This window comes from Dermacentor silvarum, chromosome 6 (genome assembly GCF_013339745.2).
Source record: "Dermacentor silvarum isolate Dsil-2018 chromosome 6, BIME_Dsil_1.4, whole genome shotgun sequence".
In the NCBI taxonomy this organism is placed as follows: domain Eukaryota; kingdom Metazoa; phylum Arthropoda; class Arachnida; order Ixodida; family Ixodidae; genus Dermacentor; species Dermacentor silvarum.
In genome coordinates, this window is record NC_051159.1 from 182,101,828 (window position 1) to 182,123,460 (window position 21,633).

Sequence of the window (21,633 nt, forward strand, 5' to 3'; positions counted from 1 at the left end):
TTGTTGCTGTGTTGCTGCCGTCGCTGTTCGTCCAGGCAGTACTGACGTGATTATGTGAAACAGCAGCATCTGTGTAAATGCATGGAGCTGTACTATCGTTGAGGATGGCTCTGCGGTGATGGTAACGCCTCCGACTTATTTCATTTACTCCCACGTTGCTTGGAAGGGGGTGAACAATGGCGGACATCACGGGCAGCCACGGCGCCGAAGGTGTCGGGAGAAGAGGAGCTTGTGGCTTCCGACCGACCTGGGCGAGTATTCTTCGGCCTGAAGACGTAGCGGCTAGCCTCAGCACCTGGGCACATCTTGCGTCCTCCCTTAGTTCTTCAAGTGTGTTAATTTGTGCCTCTGAGTAAAGCACATGGGTTGGGGTATGCTTCAGGAAACCATACGCTATACGTATACTTTGACGATGAGCTGCTTCGAGGCGACGACGCATCGTTACCGTGGTTCGTGTGTAAGGGAAGCCGTACAGAATTCTCGATGTGATGAGATTTTTCGTCATTATAACCAGGGTGTCTTCTCTGAGGCCCCACTTACGACTTGTGAGTCTTCGGAGGAGCCCTTGTGTTGCTCGGCAGCGGCTCAGTGTCTGCTGAAGCCACGCCGTGTGGTTTCCTGTGTCCGATATAGTGAGTCCAAGAATTCTGAGGTCCTGTACTTTTTCGATCGGGCTTCCTTGTATTTGCGGCACATTCATTAAGGCTACTGCTTCTTCCCTCATCTTCTTTGGACCAAGCACAATATACTGTGATTTTGACGGGGAAGGAGAGAGTCTGAGTGCCGAAAGATGACACTGTATTGCATCTAGAGCTGCTTGGATGGCATCTTGCTGCTCACCAAGTGACCCTCCCGTGGTCCATACTGTGATGTCGTCGGCGTATATTGAGTGATGCAACCTGTCTATCTTTGCGAGGTGATACGGGAGACGGTGCATGGCTATATTAAACAGCACAGGGGACAAAACTGAGCCTTGCGGAAGGCCATGTGTGATGTAATGAAGCGGCGAGAATCGATCTCCTATCTTGACTCGAAGAGTGCGGTTTGTCAATAGTGACATGATGTATATCACTATGCGACCTTCTAGTTCTACTGCGTGCATTTCTTGCAACATAGCATCTAGTCCTACGTTGCCAAACGCCTTATGTATATCAACAGTGGCTAGTATTCGAGGCCTTGCAAGCGCTCAGAGGCTTGATCTTCATGTATCATAAGGAGGCTGTCTTGCGCCGACAAGCGAGCACGGAAGCCTGTTTGTGTGTGATGGAGCTTTCGTTCAACTTCGAGGAACCAGTGAAGTCTTTCGGCCACCATTTTTTCCATGACTTTGCCCAAATGTGATGTTAAGGAAATAGGGCGAAGGTTCGTTGCTATCGTAGCTGGCTTGCCTGGTTTGGGGATAGGAATGACCAGGGAATCCTTCCACCCTTCCGGTACAATTCCGGTTTCCCATACTTCATTAATAAGGTCGAGGAGGTCTGACATTCCTTCATCTGGGAGATTGCGGAGAGTCGTATATGTCAAACCATCAGGTCCAGGTGAACTTCTGCAATTAACTTTCATGAGTGCGTAGCGTAGTTCGGCAATAGTGAATGGATGATCAAGCATATGCGTTGCATCGGTATTCTGCTGGCCCTCCACAGTTGATCCGTTGACTGTTGCAGTTTGAACGGCGAGAGGGAAAAACTGGGTAACGAGTTGAGTGGCGAAATCTTGCTCTGATAGTCCCTGTTTGAGGGCAATGCTGCGCGCGGGCTGTTTTGCTTGGGCGGGTTGATCAAGCATAGATGCCAGGTGCCATAAACGAGAAGGATTAGTACGATGGTTTAGTCCACTGCATGTACGATGCCATCGCGAACGGCGTAGCTCCTTCGCGTACCTTCGGGCTGCAGCCTTTGCACGATTATGAATGATGCGAAATGCAACATTTTTTTGGGTGACGTTTGGCTTGCTGTTGTGCCCTAAGCCTCGAAGCTATGAGGTTCAGCATGTGCAAGTCCGGAGCAGGATCTTTCCAACGCGTGCGCGTCGCCTTTGTAGCCCTCTGCTTTGCTATTTTTAGTCTGTCCAGGAAGGAACCCGTGCCATCCACGTACAACTTGCGGAAACGGTCCCAGTTTGTCGTGTAAGTCGTTCTAGTCTTTGCGCAGGTTCGACTGATATTCTCTATGCTAAGTAGAATCGGATGATGGTCAGACCCGTCTCTATTTTCTTGTCGTTGCCAACGTAAGCGCAAGTCTTGTGACATCCGCGTCAAATCTGGCGTGCTGTCTTGTTGGCCTGCATGTAGCGCTGCTCTCGTGTAGACTCCAAGGACATTGGCGATGTTGAAGTCGCTTTTCTCCATAGCATCTATAAGTGCTCGGCCGCGCGGTGTGTCTATTCGGTAGCCCCACTGGGTATGTGGCGCGTTGAAATCGCCAGCTATAATGATATGTCTAGTAGGACATCTCTGCTTTAGACTCGACACCCAACTCATGTCGTCTCCGGGCTGACAACCAGGTCGTATATAAACTGAAGCAACTGTAAGTCGGAAATTTTCTAATGTCATAGCAACTAGAACGATCTCGCGGTGGGGTGTGCACAAATCTTGAGTGTCGATCTGAACTTGCGGAAGGCGTTTGTCGACGAACACGCCAGCTAAGCCTCTAGCGGTGAGGTCGGAGCCCATGTGGCGGCCCTTCAGCTTGCGTGGTATACAAGGTTGGAGGTATTTGTTGTAGCCAGTCAACTGCAGTGTTGGTGGGGCGTCCATTTCTTGAAGGAGGATCACTGGAATTCGGTTACGTTGTAGACGTAAGGAGAGTTCTGCATGTGCGAGAGTGAAGTTCCGACAGTTCCACTGCAACAAATGCGTTGGGTGATGGATTATATCATAGGGCTGATTCATTTTTGAGCTTGTACTATGATTACCGAGAAGCCGCTAACCCTGGTTCACCTCCTGTTCTTCGAGTCTCGCTACAGTAGACATGCGAGGTTGTGTCTGTCTCTCTAGTGCAAGAATACGAGCTGCCAGTTGGCCCATCGTTTGCTGCATAGTCATGATAGCGCTCTGCATCCGCTCCAGCAGTACTTCGAACCGCCGCCATTGAATATCGAATGAGTCGCGTAATCCAGCTTCGCGTTGTTGCTTAGCTTCGCTAACATCTCTCACTAGCTGTGATAAGCTGGCAGTGGGCAAATTATTGTGCAGCCCCGTGTTTTGCAGCTCTTTCATACGGTTCTCTTGGACGAAAGTTTTCTTTATCTGTGGTGAATTAGTCGTGCCCTGGCATTTGACCTCGGTATCTTTCCTTCTCAGCTGTGTCAAGGTGCCTTTGGGCAAAGGTTGCCTTGTAGAGGCGTTTTGGCGCACTTTCGAGTGTGCCTGCGCATCAAGAACTTCCTTTGGTAATTTCTGAACGTCTGTATTATCTTTTTTCTTGGGTTCCGCGACTTCGAATGACGTAGATTTGTTAGCGTGTGTCTCAGTCTTAGTTCTGGCAATTGCCTGGCGGCGTGTGAGTGACGGCTGCACAGCTTGTTTGCGACAAATGAGTAGTTCGCGTTTGTAGTGTGGGCAGCTGGGATCGCCCGTAACATGTTCACCTTGGCAATGTAGACAGCGTGGTTTCGTAGCGGTGCAGATTTCGCCTGCAGTGTGTGTTCCTCCGCATCTGCCACATCGTGCTTCATGTGGGCAAATGTTCGCCTTGTGACCAATCCTTTGACAGTGCGAACACAAGATAGGTGTCGGGCGAAAAGGTTGGACTTGATGCGCAATATACTCCATGCGTACGTGACGCGGGAGCTTATTTCCGGCAAACACCACGAGAACAGTCTGCTTTGTTTTACCAAGTCGGTAGGCATTCAAAATTTTTGGCCCACCTTGCAGGGGGCGAATTGTAGCTCGAATGTCTTCGTCAGTAAATTCTGTGCTTACGCCATATATGACGCCTTCGATCGCGTCTCTCGGAGGAGTGACGTAGGCTTGCACTGGAACAGGGCCGAGTTTCTCTATCTTTAGAAATGGTTGCGTTTCTACATCTGCAGGAATATCCACGGCAATGACGTTTGCGCGAAGCTGTTTGCGGATGGTGGCCGGCGTTTCACTACGGAGGCGTTCTTTGAGCCAGGCGTTTAGCACTGTGTCTGGAATCGACAAAATAGACGCTGCGGTCTTAGGTCTAACTATTATAGTGGTGGTGTCCTGCAAAACTTCATTCGGATAAAGGTTCGCTGTTTCTGTGGCTTTCTTGGCCTGCGCAGGGTCCTTTTCAGTGCGCGTTTGGCTGGTAATCTCAATTTCTTGATCCGAATCTGAGCCGCATTGCAGAGCGTCCTCTGCAAAGCCACGCTTCCAGTGCCGATCGCGCACGTGCTTATCAGCGTCCCGCGGTCGCGGCCGTTTTCCTTGCCTCCGTGTTTGCTGTTCCATGTCCCAATCGGCAGGGTCGTTGGAGTCATCAGCGAGAATAGAAAAAGGGTTTTCTGCTTGCCTTTGCAGTTGAGTCATTTCGACAGCGTCAGCCCAGGAACGCGGCGTGAGCGGGGGCCACTGAGTCGTCGATGTTGGGTCAGGGATTGTAGGCCCAACATGGCTGCTACCTGCCGCATCGCTGGTGGTGATATCCAGAGCGCCTGGTCGATTCTCCATGCCCCCTTGGGGGCACAGATAGTCTCGTTAGCTGCCTCTAGACTTCCGGTGGCTGTTTTGGAGGTTCCTCTGGGTCCTGAGTCCCTGCCTCGTCGTAAATTTCAAAAGAAACACAGAGCTGAATTGCGCTCATGCAAGTTGATTGGCTTGGCTTGGCTTCTCCTTAGCAACATGAAGTGTCGGGCTTTGTGAGAAAAGCTGCACTCACGCTCACATGTCATGTGATAGTCAGGTCACAGTTCAAGCGATTTTGAAACCAACAAGAGATTGGGCACAGAGTGAAGTCTGACAAGCCAGCTACGTATCACCACGGCACACCGCGCCGCCTGCAAGGTTTCCCACGCGGCGGAGGCGATGGCGCCAAGCACGTGCAACAGGAAAAGGCTCTTAGCAAGTGCCGCTTTGCGTCGGTGACTCTCGCAAACTGATTTTGAGCCACCCTGCCACCCGCCTGTCTATATTTCTCTCTTTCTTTAACTGAGGCCAGATGAAAAGGCACCCAGTGCTGCATAACCCGGCCGCACCTGACGGGTCCGGCTCTTCGCGCCTTGCGTCACATGACCGTCGATGCAGACAGGTTCCCACAGATGCATACCGCACCGTCAGACACGCTTCAACGAACCTGCGTCGGGGTGTGCGGGGCGTGAATTCAGAGCTCTCCTATATATGTGTGACGACAGGGGAGTGAAGTGGCTTTGTGAAGTGGCTGCTCAGGTGCCTTCGAATGACGGTTTCTCAGTAAGGAAGCAGAAGAACAAGAAAAAAAAAAACAGATTTGGCACCCTCGCAGAGAGAAGCTTGACCGACAAGTGACACGTTTTCGAGAAAAGGCGACGCGCATCGGTCGTGAGGGTTTCAGAACTGTATCGCGCGCACATTTTGGAACAGCCAACTTGGATGCCTGTTGTGCATCAGCTTTGCGCTTCACCCTGGGTGTGGATTATGCTTGTTCGTGTTCAGCAATTACAGCATAAAGTGCATCAGCCAGACGAATGTGCCTTGTGAACTATTGAGGAAAGGAGAGCCTCCCCGCGACTATAAATTTCGTAAATTCAGTGTCTTTCTTGTGATTATGTAGCGAGGTACACAATCATTTACAAAAAATAAACAAAGAAGAATCACACAAACGTTTGTTGGCATTTAGTTGACTGGCATCTGGACGATGCTAGTCAACAAAGCTGACAGCCGCTCAAGTTGTCTTTGCAAAAAGAACAGTGACAAACTGAAAGCAGTATATTAGACAAAAAAGAAAAAAAAAAAGGGGGGGGGGGATCTCGGAATGATCGTTGCACTGAAAACCAGGCTGCGAACGACTGTGTATCAAACACAACCATATGCGATTTTAGTTGTTCTGGAGAGCGCGATATATATGCTGCGTGAGCGTAATGCCTGCTGTCGCTTCAATGTATATGCAGTTGCCACCGCTCTCCGAACCGTCGTCGCGCACGCTGCAAAATTCGCCCGAGCTACCGAGTGGGCAACTTGAGCGTCAGCAGCCTATGTGCTTAGTGACTTAGGAGTATCCGCCAAATTTGGTGGCCGTTTTGTATGAATACAGATCCTTCCCTAACTTTCAGGTACTTTGTGCATAAAATGCGCTGATTTTAACCGAGTTTGTTTCACTTTGATTTGCGGTCTTTCGCATATTAAATATAAAAAACGTCAGTTTCGCGCAAAGGCGGATCATTAAAAGCTATATCAATATTTAGTGCTACGCTCCTCGTAAAGTGTTCAGCAATACGCGGATGCGACGTATTGGCGCAACTTAGCGCATGAGAAACTTGTGCTTCTCAGCAGGAGTAGCGCCCTATCTGCAGCTACCGGTTGTCTTGCAACGTTGGCGCGAAGAGGAACGCCGGCAGCGCGACGTTGCTCTTCGATGCAACACAAAATGAGACCCACGGTAAACTGTCAGCGCTAGTCGGCACGAAATCAGTGGGCTATATATTTTGGCTCGTAGTTTAGTATCTCTTCCGCTCAGATTAGTGTTTGCACCAGCAGCGCACACCATTCGTGCCAGCAGCGCAAGCCAGAACGCTGCCCTGGTTTCGGCCGAGCCGACTGAGCGTGATGGTGTGGCGTCGACTTTGTCGTTTTTTGAGCCAGAAACACTGCACATCTCTGAAGACCTCATAACTCTCCGCGCGTGGGCCACGCATGCGTGCCGATATCGTGACAGCATGACGACGACGGCGGCGGCGGAAGCGACGGTGTCCTCATAATTGCTATCGCGATAGAGAGAGAGAGAAACGGGGTGGGAAAAGCAGGGAGGTTAACCCGAAAAGAGTCTGGTTTGCTACCCTGCACTGGGGGAAGGGGGAAAAGGCGGCTAGAATAGGGGAGAGAAAAATCAGTCACAAAAAGAAATGAAAAGAATAAAAAAAAGAGGAGGTTGGAAACGTCCGTGAGAACTATAGTTTGTCAGATAGTCCACTCGCAAAAACCAAGAGTACCTTGACTGACTTGTTTGACGACTGTATAGGCCGGCGTTCCAGGACTGTCTGCTCCGAAAGCGGCCGGTCGTCAAGACGAGCCAGCGTGGTCGCGAGTGACTTCCTGTGTGCGCTGTATCGGGGACAACGACAAGTACGTGTTCGATAGTTTCCTCGTCGCCGCAGTGGTCACACGCAGCACGATCCTGCCATTCGATGCGGAAAGCAAACGACTTCTTAAATGCCACGCCAAGCCACAATCGGCAAAGTACCGTTGTTTCGGGGCGGGATAGTCCAGGTGGAGGTCGAAGTCCAAGACAGGGGTCTAGTCGATACAGACGTGTGTGCTGCAAACTAGGTGTGTTCCACAATGATTGTGTGGCATCGTTTGCAAGCACTCGAAGTTTCGCTAGCGCTGCTGCATCTGTTGTTGGTAGCGGGATTGGTTCCTGCGCGCCGTCTTCATGAGCAGATCAAGCAGCTTCATCGGCATGTTCGTTGCCCATTACGCCACAGCGGCTAGGGAGCCGCTGAAAGGTGACGTCGTGTCTTTGCTCGACGAGGCGATGAAGGAGCTCTCGGATTTCTAGGACTAGTTGTTTGTAGGTTCCACTGCGTAAGGCGGAAAGCAAGCAATGTAGAGCTGCCTTGGAGTCACTGAAAACACTCCATTTTTGAGGTAGTTCCTCACAAATTATGCGAAGTGCGCTACGAGGAGCAGCATAAATATCGCGATAAATTTTGGGTAAATCAGCGGTAAGAGCGCCCGGCTCTGATTTGCACTTAGCTGCTCGGTGCCGCGTATTTGATAACGAATGCACACGGGGTGCGTCAAGTCTTGTTATTCTTCACCTGGTGGTGAGTGCAAGAGTGACGAAGCGGGGGTGACGCGACACAAAGCTAAAATTTTAAAATGGGGCGCACGTATATTTTTGTAAATTATTAGAGGAGGTTCTCTCCGCATCCCCAACCGACTGATTGTAGCATAACTTACGAGGCATGCCAACTACTCTTACAGCTTTTTTTTTTTTTGTCATATGGTGAAGATGCCCTAACCAGCTGGGGGAACCATCATAGACTATCATCATCAGCCTATATTTATGTCCACTGCAGGACGAAGGCCTCTCCCAGTGATCTCCACTTACCCCTGTCTTGCGCTAGCTGATTCCTCAATTTGCGCCTGCAAATTTCCTAATTGCATCCCCCCACCTAGTTTTCTCCTGTCCTCGACTGCGCTTCCCTTCTCTTGGTATCCATTCTGTAACTCTAATGGTCTACTGGTTATCCATCCTACGCATTACATGGCTTGCCCAGCTCCATTTTTCCTCTTAATGTCAACTAGAATATCGGCTATCCCCGTTTGCTCTCTGATGCACACAGCTCTCTTCCTGTCTCTTAACCTTAGGCCTAACATTTTTCATTCTAACGCTTTTTGTGCGGTCCTTAACTTGTTCACGAGCTTCTTTGTTAACCTCCAAGTCTCTGCCCAATATGTTAACACCGGTAGAATGCAATGATTGTACACTTTCCTCTTCAACGACACTGGTAAGCTCCCAGTCAGGATTTGACAATGCCTACCGTATGCACTCCAACGCAATTTATTACTCTGTAAATTTCCTTCTATGATCAGGGTCGCATGCGAGTAATTGACCTAAATAAACGTACTCCTTTACAGACTCTTTAGACTATACACTCAAATAATTCACTAGGTCCACGTGAGGTACGGCCTCGAACCGGTTGCAAAGCGATATCTTAGAAAGATTATTAAGGAGAATAACTTATATCGAACTCTTTCTTACGTTAATGGAGAAGCGAAATCTGTCTAACCAAGCTTGTATGGTGCACATATATAGTTTTGTAATAAATGTCGCTGGGCGTGAAAATCACTGTATGATATAATCTGCTTATGCACGTATGTACTATCGACCAAAAAAGTTTACGGACCAAGGGATCTGACAAAAAGCTGAATATCTTCGCAGTCTCAAAACGCAGTCTGGTATTCCCATTTCCAGCCTCTACTGGTATATACGAACAACATTGTGATGTAAGGTTTTACTGGCTACTTTTAAAGGCTGCTCGGATATTTAGCGTTTTCTGAGATCGCATGGTCCGTAAACTTTTTTGGTCGATAGTACTTCTTGAGAACGTGAAATGGAACTAAGAAGGGTAATAAATCATAACGACGAAGTGACAGCTTCTTCAGGGACACCGCGTGATTGCTTGTGTATACTCGAAGAAAAGCCTCTTAGAGAACAGTAACATTCTCTCCCAATTAAAAATTTGCCAACCAGATTACAAGATAATTCGGAAACACAAGATACTTTTATCTATCCTGCAAGACTTCATGCTCTACTATCGTAAGCTTTGTAAATGTTGATTGTCATTAGAGCAGCAACCCGTCTCTGGCGCCGTGCTAACTTTATTCTAAGATCCAGATTACCATGAGCAAACCACATGGAATATGATGACATTAATCCAAGTTGGCTGAGGCTAAGCAAGTATTTGTGCTGCACATAATTCCCATCAAATGGACATACAAAATGGCTTTCAATTATTTGCCCCAAATTTGAGGTTATCGCAATTTGTCTAATGTTATTTGTTGTCTGTCCTTCCCCATATGTCTTAAACATCGAGTGGCTCTGTTTGTTCTTCTTATTATTAGTATTATGTTATTTCGAAGTGATTACAAATTTCACAACATTATATTACCATAGTAAGAAATCTTTCTTCTCCTTTTACCACTAAAGTTTTACTCATGCCAGCTCCTCCTTGTGCTGAGGCCGTATCCATGAAAAAACTGGCGACTCGGCATCCGGAAACGTAGCATATGAAAATCGACTTCGTAAGCTGGAAGCGCTGCTGGGCTTAAAGCCAGTAAGCAAACTCTGGCGAGCAACGTGACCGCAGCGTTACATGACGAGTTTTCGTGCACTTTAGTGAAGCGCAGTGCACGCGCGCACAGCTGGCATTGCGTGAGGGGGCGGGAGACAGCGGTGTGAAGACCCACTCGTCCCTCTTTGGGGAGGAGCGGTTCCTCCTGAAGGGAACAGTGGGCGGGGCCACCATGCCTCGGGCACCCGCCTCCCGCAAGGCAGCGCGTTCCGCGAGGAGGCACCGCGGCAGCATCGATCGCTTGCGTTGCGAGCGATTATCCCGCCCGGCGGACCGCGAAAAGGGAGCGCCGTGCGTTCTTCCTTTTGCCGGGGACGATACCATCCGTCTTGCTCGGCTTTCAAACGTCGCGCCGGCCGCCAGAAAGCGCGCGCGTGCGGAAAAACGCTTCCCCCTCTCCCTATTCCTTCTTCGCACTCGCTGTCCTTTTCGGGGATGGCTGAAAGAAAACAAAAAGCGACCAAGCACTAAACTGGGAACGCGTCGGGCGCGTCGCTGCCGCGAGCTCAATCCCCGTCGGAAGCGGCGGCGTTAGCGGGGATCCGTTACGCAAGGTACGCGCCGGGAGGAGCTGACGTCATAAAGCCCGTCGTTCCGTGTGCTCGCGTTCCTCCTTCCTCCGTGTGCAGCTGTGCTTCGCTTTGCAGCAGCGGACGTTGAGTAATACGCGTGACGCGGCTGCCGGAATGCGCACTGCGCCACACTGCGCTGCCGGAATGCGACGTCGCGCCGCGGTGCGTCACAGTGCGGGTCCGCGGCCGTTTTTCTTTCTGCTTGCCTCGTGTATCTCTCGCCGACTCCGCGTTCCAGTGTTATTGGAGGTACATAACGCGGGATGCGTTCCAGACCCTACAAGCGAGGCCGAAATTTTACGCGCTTCGCCGTCCTCACTCCGATTCACGAACTTTGCATGGTGATAGTTATAGCCCTCAGCGCTATACAAGAACCGAGTAAGCATCGTCTGTGATGGATGCTGAATTTCAGTCGCCCACACAAACCTTAGTTTTCCGGATGTAGCTCGAATTCTTGTTCTCGTAATTTAACATTTATCCTAATAAGCCTTCTGATGTTCAATAATTTTTATATGAGAGGTTACTCGTGGTATGTGTTAGCAAATGTCACATTTCCTTGCAGTAGCTGCTGCGAGAAAGGAAACGTTGGAAAGATGTCGCTTAGCAGCATGCACCATAGTGATGCGGCTAAATCCCCAAGTGAACACATCATGAAAAAAAGTTGCAGTTTCGCCAAGGCGAAGCATCCATTGCAAAGCAAATTAGTAGAGAGCTATACGAAGCAAAGATAGTAGGTTAATAGGCAGTATAAAGTTGTAAACATTCGCTTACTAACTAAGTAGACAACGGTGACACGCGCGCACAGGTAAACATCTCGCTCGATGATCGCGGAAACTCGCCATGAAAACGCCGGACTGAGAAAGCGCGCCAGAAGCAGCGGGCAAATTGACCTTCGGGCTGTCTCTCGTCTCGCTTCAACACAAACTAAATGTCGAAAGCACAGTGTATACGAAGCTACCGGCACTCGGCGCATGCACTTTATCCCCCATCGCAGATCGCTTTGAAGATGAAGCCCGCGTGGGCGGGCACTTCGCCCACGTCGCAGATCGCTTTCAAGATACGGCACCCGCGCGGCCGCGCTGCGAGTTGCAGCCGACGGCGCAGATCGCACCCCCTCCCTCTCCGTCGCCTCACCCCCGTGCCTGACGCGCGAAAGACCGCGCGCTTCCCGCCTGCCTTCCTCCCTCGCGTTCGCTACAATGAGCCGCGATTGCAAGCTCTCCCTCGTACGCGTTCACTCGCACACACTGCGTACGGCGCGCGGCGATGACTTTATCGCCGATGGGCTTTATACGGAACCTCACGGTAACGGCGATGACGACGGCGACGGCAGAAATACACTTGGAGTGTCTATATAATTGCTATCGCAATAAAACGCCGGTTGAACGAATGATATTCGTGGTTTGAAAAGTAAAAGAAAAGAACGCTTCAACAAATTTAAAAAAAAGAACTCTCGTCGCAACAAAGCGCAACGAGGAACAATGTGATCCACGGATGCGGCAAAGCGATGCTGCGCACGCGAAGGCAATATCTACGGAGAGATCTCTTATTCTGATGTTTCAATTGTTGGTCCTACTTCCTGTGGCTCTGTCTCTCTCTTCGCTGAGGCGACGACGCGCCTTTCATTTCGCATTCCCGAATTCCTGTTGAAAAGGCGTCGAGAAGAACGCAATAACAGAGCGTCGCAATCCCTCACTGCACATATCGTTCCTACGACGAGCGCTCTTGTCGCCTCTAAGCACGAGCCCCTCCATTGCTTCACACGGGGACTGTGGCCACAGAGGATAGCCTTGCATTCTGAAGTTGTGGCTCCTAAAGAAACACAAGCGCGTGCGCTAGCGGGGGGGGGGGGGGGGGGGGAGTGTATGGAGGGCCAATATTCCAATTTGCTTACCCACCGCGTGCCAGCACTGCTGCCTTGAGCCGACGCGTGCCTTTGCCGGGGTTGCTCTGTTGTTTTTCTATCTTGCTTTTGATTTCGGTTGCCTCGTTCATTCTTTATAGCGCACAGACCGACCAGGGTACGGGTTGGGATACCGTGGAAGAAGGAAAGTGTTGAACGAACCCGGCTGACAAAGCGACGGCCCGCGCTCACTCCCCTGCGCATTACGCTTCCCCCCTTCGCGTCGGCGGGAGTGTGGGACCGCTCAGAGTGGCAGCCGCCATTGTCCGAGAGCAGCGGGCACAAATATTATTCTTGCGGTGCGTGCCCCTGATATGGTGGCTGCCAGACGTTGTCCTATAGATAATGCGACAGAGCGTGAGGCGCAGGCACCCAGCCGCGTGTTTCGTCCGTCTACCCGTGCGTTCTGTCCCATGCTGTGCGACCGAACTTTACCTGCTCTGTGCTGTAAGGCAATTTTGAAGAAAACTGTGCGTTTTTAAACCGACCATTGTAACGACAGTGCCTATACGCCCTCAGCAGCATGCACGAGGCTTTTCACGCATACCCCACTGAGCTGAGTCCCCGACACAGCCTACCCGATTTTTTAACGCAGTAAATTTTATTGGAATTGGTTTAGTGGTAGCCTAATCGGATCCCTTCTGTGTAGACATTATGTGCATTCGAATAGCAAGAACACTTGTTCCCCAGCCTATGATATCGCGTCATTTCGCCGACCCGGTTGTCGTACGAGAGCGTGGCTATGCACAGGTGGTCATAAACGGTTATATTTTTCGAAGACTGCAAATACGTACATCGGCATACGTAGAACAAATTTTAAGGTACCACAAACACAGCTGCAATGCTGAGAATGGGCTTGGTGGCATGTCTGTGATGATAGCTGGTGAACCCAGCATCCGAGATCCACGCATGAAGAACAGATGGTGGGAAGATATTCCAACCAAACAGAGGGTGCAGTGATCGAAAGTGAATGCAAGCTATTGTCAATTGAGAAAGAAGAAAATGCAGTGCAATAACTGCTATTTGTATTTTCTCCCGAGATATGAAAGAGATATATACTTTCACGATGACACATTGTACTGTCAAAACCTGTAGTTTTATTGCTTAATAACAGCAATACTTCGTGGAAATGTTTGCTTGCTGTGCATCAGAAGAAAAAAAGACACAAAACATTTGTTTGTTAAAAAATTAATTATGGTGTTTTACGTGCCAAAACCACCAGCTGATTATGAGGCACGCCGTAGTGGGGGACTCCCGATCAAATTGGACCACCTGGGGTTCTTTAACGTGTACCTAAATCTAACAATTGTTTGTTAACGCTGTCACTTAGACACATACTATATATCATTGGTATTTCGTAGTCAAGCTTCACAACATACCGTCTTCACCTGACCTTGTCCCTCCGTTGTGTCATCTTATGCTGCGCGGAGCTCACGACAACTTAGCTCGTGCACGTATTAGCGTACCTTCTTGACCAATTAAGCTAGGGCATGATTTATGTCAATTTTAGAACACTGTTGAACGTATCGCTATAACCAGGAGTAGGACCCTTTCTTTCACCCCTCTCAGATGCAAAACAACAATTCCACTGTCAATAGAACTCGCAGATGGTAGATGGTATCTGCATTTATTTTAATTTCCCCCAAAATAAAGAAAAACATGACAGCCCCCCCCCCCCCCCCCCCTCCTTTTAATGCATGCTTTACATTCAGTGCACAACTGAACGATTTCTCGAAGAATGTCAGCGAATCGAAAGACAACTATCTCCAAATTGGACTGGCCAGTTGCTTGTGAAAAAAAAAACTATATGATTTCTCAAACCAATTTTCTTAACAGCATTAATGCAATGTCATCGTAAGAACAAGTTTGTACGCAGTTGGTCTGCGTACAAAACATTTACGCGGACCTTTTGTATTTGTACGCAGTTGGTCTGCGTACAAAACTTTTACGCGGACCTTTTGTATTTGTACTTGTAAACTTGTACGCAGACTTGTACGCAGAACACTGCAGCCATGTAGTGTTCAGCGTTACTCAATAAAGATTTAAATATTATACAGGGTGTCCCAGCTATCATGCAGCACGATTTAAAAAAAAAAGAGGAACGGCGTTACGCGAAGCAAACCTAGTGTGTACTGTTTCCAGTACAATGGAGTAGCCGCCAGTAATTTTTTCGTTACTGAGATTTAATTAATTAATTGTAATTAAATAACTCGAGAAGTACTGTCCTAATTATCAAAGTGTCAATGAGAAAGTTGTAAAGCAACATGAAAAACTCCCGATATAGCTCTCTGTTGCTCAATACGTGCTACATAATTGCTTTTTTCTGAGTGTGAAACAAGCCCGCGAATACACGCAGAATTGACGCGCGAATGGCCGCTCGAGGCACTTTGCGTGCATTCGCGGGCTTCTTTCACGCTCGGAAAAACAATTTTATGTAGCACGTACTGAGCAATAGAAAGCTGTATCGGGAGTTTTTCATGGTTCTCTACAACTTTCTCATTGTCACTTTGATAATTAGGACAGTACTTCTCGAGTTAGGTAATTAATTAAAATTACCTAATTAAATCTCAGTAACGAAAAAATTACTGGCGGCTACTCCACTGTACTGGAAACAGTACGCACTAGGTTTACTTCGCGTAACGCCGTTCCTATTTTTTTTAAATCGTGCTGCGTGATAGCTGGGACACCCTGTATATTGAAAGCAACTCAATATTGCATTTTCTTACACTTTTGTGTGCAAACAAACAGGGACGAAGAAAAGGAGACACAAGGACGAGCGCTTTCTAACAACTGATTTTTATTATTGAAGAAACACCGGCTTAAATACCCACAGATCTGCGCGATCCTGTCAATAGAACACGTCAAGAGCGCATAAAATAACGCTTGTCATGAAATGCCGCTACGCGGTCAGCATAAAAAGCAGCAATGTTCATAAAACAAGCACAAAAGGCGAAAATGCGTTAAAGATATGATGACAGGAGCGAATTCTCTTTCTTTAACAATGAAACAGAAGGATGACTGATGCATTTTTTCTTTTAGTTTTTCAATCCAGTGAGCTTCCACAATTTCTCTCGCGGTTTGATTTCTATGCCTAAACAAAATGGCGGTGCTTCCAAGACAAGGTGAGCACGCATGTTCTTCACAATGCATGGCCAAATGCGTACTAGGGCGACCTTTGAGACTAGACAAGTGTTCCCTTAGTGTCGTGTTAACTCATCTCGAAGTCTGCCCTACGTACACATGACCACACGTCAAAGGAATCTGATAAACAACATTCATCGCGCAATCGACAAATTGGTTCTTACGTGGATGTTTTATACTACATCCTTTCTTAGCATCATCCTTACTTTCAAACTTACTTTTGACCTTAGAACACACACTACCTATTTTGTTTTTTGCCGAAAACACCACTTTTACTTCGTAACTCCCAGCCACCTTTTTAAGTCTGTGTGAAAGGCCATGAACATACGGAATGAAAGCCTAGTCTCAAAGCCTAGTCTCAAAGGTCGTCTCAAATCAGATGATGATGATGGTTGGAGTTTAGTGGCGCAAGGGCCAGGTATGGCCAAAGAGCGCCATGACAGTATTATTCGCGCCAAGACGATGGTAACGTCTCAAATCAGCTAGTCAAGCCTAGTCTCAGCATCAAGCCTAGTCTCAAAGGTCGCCCTAGTACGCATTTGGCGATGCATTGTGAAGAACATGCGTGCTCACCTTGTCTTGGAAGCACCGCCATTTTGTTTAGGCATAGAAATCAAACCGCGAGAGAAATTGTGGAAGCTCACTGGATTGAAAAACTAAAAGAAAAATGCATCAGTCATCCTTCTGTTTCATTGTTAGAGAAAGAGAATTCGCTCCTGTCATCATATCTATAACGCATTTTCGCCTTTTGTGTTTGTTTTATGAACATTGCTGCTTTTTATGCTGACCGCGTAGCGGCATTTCATGACAAACGTTATTTTATGCGCTCTTGACGTGTTCTATTGACAGGATCGCGCAGATCTGTGGGTATTTAAGCCGGTGTTTCTTCAATAATAAAAATCAGTTGTTAGAAAGCGCTCGTCCTTGTGTCTCCTTTTCTTCGTCCCTGTTTGTTTGCACACAAAATTTTAAGAAAATGAATTTGTTCCAACTAGGCCGACTCGCAGTTATGCTTCAATATTTCAGTTTCATTTCACGACCTTGACCAATGATGTTTCAATAGACTGCCAACAAAAACTTTTATAACGCCGCAAGCCCACTATAGCGGGTGAAAACGACATTCTGCGCATCGCAAATAAGTTGTTCTTGAGATGTCAGTACCCCCTGTGATTGCTGTCTCGGAAAAATAATTCATATCCGGTGGAATCGCGGAAGTCTGCCTTTTTACTGTGAAGCGTTCTTTGGCTAATCTCAGGCTCGCGTCAAACACAGCTGCTCTCTTTGCGCAAACATGCTGCTCCATCTCGTAACTCTTCGTAGAAACCCAAACGGTGATGAACAGCCAACTATCTCAAAATGCTTCGCATAACACTGATTCCCACAGTGCGTGGGATTTGCATAAGTTGTTTTTGTAAAAGTATGCGCTGGTGTTAGCACCATTCGCGTGAAGGCAATCGGTGTGGCAGCTTGTGTTCACTAGTGAATAAACATTTGCAAGTGGCGACATCGCATTGTTGTAAACGTTCATAAGCCTTCGCCTTCCGCATGGCCACGTTTTCAAGCCTGTACACGTCCCCAACCCCTGCGCGCACTCAGTGCATGCCACGTGAGCATGACACTGAGAGTCTCCACTTACGAGTCGATATCACGCGGTCGCCTTCCGTGGGTGGGCGTCCTGAAATCGGAGGCCTAAATAATAGCAGGGAGGTGGAATTCTGCCAGCGTCCCCACTTAGTTTTGGCGGGGGTCGGAAAGGCGAGCAAGACGAAAATGCCCTCAATTATGTCGTGGCTCTTGCTCTGCCATGCGATTGTTTCCGCTGCTTACGATTATTTTTACTTTGCTGTCACTCTAGTGAGACCGTTCGCGATCGCTTGTTTTTACGCTAAATGCAGGAAGCGTGGCGTCGCTCACAGCCTTGTTATCCCGCAGAGAATCGGAGTCGCCGAGTGAGGCCGGTCGACTACCGCCCCGCCGGCATGCACGCTGCTGTTCATAGCTTACTCACATTACCTGCACTTTTCCCTAACTCAAAACGCAAGTGTATAAAGAAAGAACGGCGAAGCAGCCACAAAACGTTATTGGTCATTAAGCGCAATGTTCCCTCCTTATTTTAATTTCTGTTTTTTTTTAGTAGTGGTTTGTTCGTTTTTAATTTCATGATGAATAGCTTGCAGCGCCCGATAATGAGACACTTTGTCTCGTTAATATCAAGCACAAACTCGTTTTCTGGTATGACTGCGTGACTGGCGGAGGCAACAAAACGTTGTCATTCCGTTATTCAACCTTGGTTCTCTCTCTTTTTTCCGACAGTGAGGAGATAAAAAAAAAAAAGGTGCCGCCGGGCACTTTTAAGTGTCCGGCAGCAAACGCTAACGCAATGTGCAATGCAGAAAAAATTAATATGGTGCCTTACAAGTCTGTCAAAATTACACGTGCTTGTTGACAGCCTTCAAAGAAACGTGATTGAACTTGCACAGCGCTTTACATCTGCACCACCTTTCTTTCTTTCTTTCTTTCTTTCTTTCTTTCTTTCTTTCTTTCTTTCTTTCTTTCTTTCTTTCTTTCTTTCTTTCTTTCTTTCTTTCTTTCTTTCTTTCTTTCTTTCTTTCCGATTCCGAAGATCATTCTTTCTTTCTTTCTTTCTTCCTTTCTTTCTTTCTTTCTTTCTTTCTTTCTTAATGCTAACCTCTGCACGAATACTATCAGCGTTCTCAGAGGAACGTTGCTAAGTAATTGAATATTGCGAGTGGTCATGCCTGTCATATCCTCCTCTAGAAGTAGTACACAAAAATAAACAGGCGGAATGGTGATCTCTGCTTCTTCAGGGAGAACACAAACAAACTCAGGTGGCGCAAGTGCACATTCGTGCTTGTAAAGCGCGTAGACATGGAAGCCGGCGCACGTACCTGTGCGCACTTGGTGCTTGAGCGCTTCGGCGCAATCTCCCAGCACGCGCTGCAGCGGCTGCGATTCGTCGGGCAGCTCGAGGTCTAAGATCTGCATCAGCTCCTCGGGCATGTGGAACTCGAGTATCTTGCTTGAGCGGTCCTGCTGCTTGTCAACGTAGGCCCACAGAATGTCGAAGACTCGTTGCAGGAACTCTCGTGTCGGGCCGGAGTCGTCCCGGAAAGGGTAAAGGTCTGCGAAGCCAACACATGGCACGAAGGAGTTAGTCAACTGTAGTAAATCTTGTTCATGGCTATAGTGCGTCGGACATACTTGTAACGGAAGGTAGCGCAGTCACAAGGCAGGGTGCTTGGTACCCCTCTTATGACTGTGTCTTTCTTGCGCTACTTTCAGTTGCAAGTATTACAATGTTTGCACTTGTCAAATAAATGGTTCGCTTAGGCTCCAATATTACTTTAGTTTCCAGACCAATGCCCAACAATGCGTATTATTCATATTTCACCTGGCCATCAAAAACGACTGCGAGCGTGTAAACGACAGACGACTGCGCTCATGTGGCATCCAAAAAGCGAAGCCCTTTTTCCGTCAGCGTCACTGAAGCTACACTGATAGATGTTTTGCACACAAGGTCTTCTTTGGCCACTTCACATAGGTTTGGCGTACGTGCGATCTGAGTATCTACTCGCATCTCGGTCAAAAAACGGCCTTTTCGCGTATCCAGTGCGTCGTAGCGAATCGAAAAACAGTGTCAAAATGTAGGTATCAACGAGAAAAGAAACCAGAATTAGTCGCAGAGTAGGTAAAACTAGCCGTGTGGGCGTAATTAGCGCCAATATAGTCGAAAATTAACCACATTACACCATAGACTGCATTATCTCCGAGATTGGACCACCTGTCCTCTTGGTCAAAAAGAAAAAAAAATGATGGCGTGTCAACCAAAGTCGGCGCGAGAGAAGACAGCGTCGACGTACATGTGATTAAAAAAAGAGGAAATGAGAAAACTTGACATGAATAAGGAAAATAGAGGGCCCGGGAAAAAAAGTAATGTCTTACAATATAACGATGGCAATAATGCAAATAGTTTAAAAACACCTTCAATGTCCCCAATTTCAGTACCTATAAATGCATATAGCATGTACGTCGACTTTGCCTTCTTCCACGCTGACTTTGGTTGACAGGCCTTTCACACGCCTTTTCTTTTTCTTCGCATTCCACCTTCGTTTTAATAATAAGCATTGGACTTTGATTGCGATTGCGAGCTAGAACAGCCCAGCTATCAAATTTTGGAGTGTAGGTGCACTTGTTGCAGGCGAGATGTCCCACTGGTTCCGTTCTTCACATTAACGCAGTGTTCCCGAGGCGGTCATTCAGGCAACGAGCAGTTTATACTATATTCTTGCACAGCAAAATTAATTAAATTATGGGGTTTTACGTGCCAAAACCACGATCTGATTATGAGGCACGGCGTAGTGGGCGACTCCGGAAATTTGACTACCTGGGGTTCTTTAACGTGCACCTAAATCTAAGTACACGGGTGTTTTCGCATTTCGCCGCCATCGAAATGCCACCGCCGTGGCCGGGATTCGATCCCGCGACCTCGTGCTCAGCAGCCCAACACCATAGCCACTGAGCAACCACGGCGGGCAAAACTTGCACAGGAAAGCGGAATTCTATAAACTAACTGTCTGACACTGAACAAATATTTAGGTGTGTTTACACGCTTTTTTAGCACTGTTTACTGATCGCGTCAAAGGAGAAACGGACAATACACCAGGAGGAACACGAAGAAACTTCCAAGTTCATGCTTACAATGCTTACACGCAGTACTCACACGCTCGCAATGCTGAACCCAACTCGCCTAACTTTAGCTGTGTTGAAGAACGACTGGATGAACATTCTTTGCTGTATGCTCTGCATTGAACCTGACCGAGTGAGCTGACAAAGAAAAAGAAAGGGAGGCGTGGGTAAAGAAATAGCTGCGTCGGCGAATGGAGTCCCATAGCCACCATACACGGAAAAAGTGTCAGCGAAGAGCATGTATAGCTTGTCTGAGGAACAACAAAAATATCGCGGGAAGTGTCTTTTCTTTTTTTTTTAATTTCCGGTGGGGTGGATGCGCGCGGGTTACATTCTTTCCTCCCTGCCTCAGGGCCCGCAGAATGATGAAGCATTCCGTTGGGGGCGTAATGCAAAAAACACATGTTCATTTATACCCGTGCTTGGGTCCCATGTGGTCAAAATTATTCCGAAACAAGGCGGAGCATTGTTCTCATTGGCTGTCAGCTCTGATGGACCACTCGCTAAATTAATTATGCGTAAGCACGCGCGCGCATGCCACCCATGCAGTAGGCGAAGTCTGTCTGCTGTATATCATGCGCTGAGCGATGCAGAGGTGCTAGCTCTAGTAGCAAAGACGTGCCGCGCCGCGAGCACGTTCTTATCGCGAAATAAATTATCGTTGATATTCTATTTTTTGGGACGAGACGATTGATAATACAGGATGCCCTCCACGTCGGCATTAGTAGTACAATACCTCCGATTTGGCATCCTTCCCCGCAGGCATCAATTGTGTGTTCTGTTTTATGTAGTAATGGCTGAACAGGCAGATCATAATAATGCATTACGACGGTAGTGTTTACACCTAGTCGCACTTCTTACTAAAAAATAGGTTACCTTGTCCTGCAGTTGAACTGTGTGCCACTTACTCCCACAGAGAGCGCACAAGAAAACCTCATTCCGGGCACTATAGTACGACACTCAGATGCAAGGAGGCGTTGTTTATACTTATTCGGCTCTACCAGGGTGCAATAAGGTTTGAGGTGAAGAACAGTGTTATAACAACGCGCAGATATGGAAGCTGGTGTCTGAGTCTTGAAGCACATCACCATGACTTGTGAGAAACAATGATAAGCAATGAGAGAAACAATGAGAAACATTGCATTCGTGTATGAAGGGTTGGTTTTCTGAGTTGTGTTATGGGGGGGTGACAAGGGTTGATTTTTAGAAAACTTGCCACGCATCGTGTCAGTCAAACTAAGCTTATGTTGTCATGAGCTGCTCACTATGACTACTCCTTCAAAGAAACGCTACCCCGATGTAATGTGTTCATATGGACCCAACCCTCATTTTCCGCAGTATACCTTCTCA

At 47.8% G+C, this 21,633-nt stretch overlaps 1 protein-coding gene across 2 annotated transcripts in view; it reads right to left on the reverse strand.

Annotated features, from left to right (window-relative positions):
- LOC119456500 (glutamate decarboxylase) overlaps positions 1-21,633 on the reverse strand; it is a 135,363-nt gene that overhangs the window by 57,078 nt on the left and 56,652 nt on the right. For both annotated transcript variants that reach the window (XM_049669907.1, XM_037718318.2), the window contains one exon: positions 18,486-18,719. In XM_049669907.1, the coding sequence (XP_049525864.1) occupies positions 18,486-18,719 (234 nt within the window). The remainder of the gene's footprint in view (positions 1-18,485; positions 18,720-21,633) is intronic.